Raw genomic sequence first — 1,069 nt, forward strand, 5'->3', positions numbered from 1 at the left:
TGTGTGTGTGTGTGTGTGTGTGTGTGTGTGTGTGTGTGTGTGTGTGTGTGTGTGTGTGTGTGTGTGTTTGAGTTTGAGGGGGAGTAAAGGAGGGGACTAGTGCTCCGACCATCAGAAGAGGCTGGTCAGTGTGGTCTGTGAGGGGCTACGACACTCATGGATGTCCATACCACCCGGCACTGAGGTGAGCACAGAGGTGACTGTGGGCATGGTGGGGTTCGTCAAGTCTGTTAGGGTGGTAGGAGTGCTGGAGGGGCTCATGGAGGCGTTGGAGATCTCAGAGGCGGGGCCTGAGGGTGTCCCGCCTTGCATTGTGGAGCCGTCAGAAGCTTTGTCCACCCCGGTGTTTTCCTGCCGCAGCAGGTTCCTCCTGAACTTGGCCCGAGCGTTCTGGAACCAGACCTACGGCAAGAAACACACAGAACCAGGTTTTAAACCAAAAGGCATCACACACTCAGGTTTTATGACAYCTGACAAGAACAAGTATAAAAGCTTTGTTCAGGTTTAGTTCAGCCTAATTCATCTGTAAGAGCAGAAACTGCAGCGCTGAAAGCAAACAGTTATTATTTACATGTCATCCACAAAACAATAAAACTGAACTACTTTTAAACACAACTCCAATAAAAACTATAATATATTCTAGCAAACAGAATCTGTCAGATTCTACTGTTTTGTTAAGAGATGTGTTCGTGTTTTATTATGTTATAAATACAACAAAAGAAATAAAAAGAAACAACTCCTCCAAACCAAACTGCAAACCACATAAAGCAATGTGTGACATTCTGTTCTACAAAATAAATCACCACCAGTTAAGGTGAAGTGTTTCCACAATAAAACTAACTCAGTCAAACCTTGGTAAAATGTTTTACATCTGAAGAACTTTTATTTTACAGAGGAAATAAATGTTTTTTTTTTAATCAAAGCCAATTGTGAGAAGCTTTTATTTTGTAAAATCACTGTCAGGTTTTGTATTTTAGAAATAAAATGAGGGATGTTTTTAAGAACTTTGCTAAATCAATAAATGTTCGGTTGAATTGTATCACTGTATTTTTTTTAAATTAATGTCAAT

At 40.7% G+C, this 1,069-nt stretch overlaps 1 protein-coding gene across 1 annotated transcript in view; it reads right to left on the reverse strand.

Annotated features, from left to right (window-relative positions):
* Positions 1-6: 6 nt before the first annotated feature.
* The window catches only part of lhx2b (LIM homeobox 2b), a gene marked incomplete in the record, with an annotated part of 12,696 nt that continues 11,633 nt past the window's right edge, over positions 7-1,069 (reverse strand). Inside the window, 1 exon segment of the mRNA XM_014027228.1 lies at positions 7-402. Within this exon segment, the coding sequence (XP_013882682.1) occupies positions 112-402 (291 nt within the window).

Source organism: Austrofundulus limnaeus, unplaced genomic scaffold (assembly GCF_001266775.1).
Source record: "Austrofundulus limnaeus strain Quisiro unplaced genomic scaffold, Austrofundulus_limnaeus-1.0 Scaffold625, whole genome shotgun sequence".
Classification (NCBI taxonomy): domain Eukaryota; kingdom Metazoa; phylum Chordata; class Actinopteri; order Cyprinodontiformes; family Rivulidae; genus Austrofundulus; species Austrofundulus limnaeus.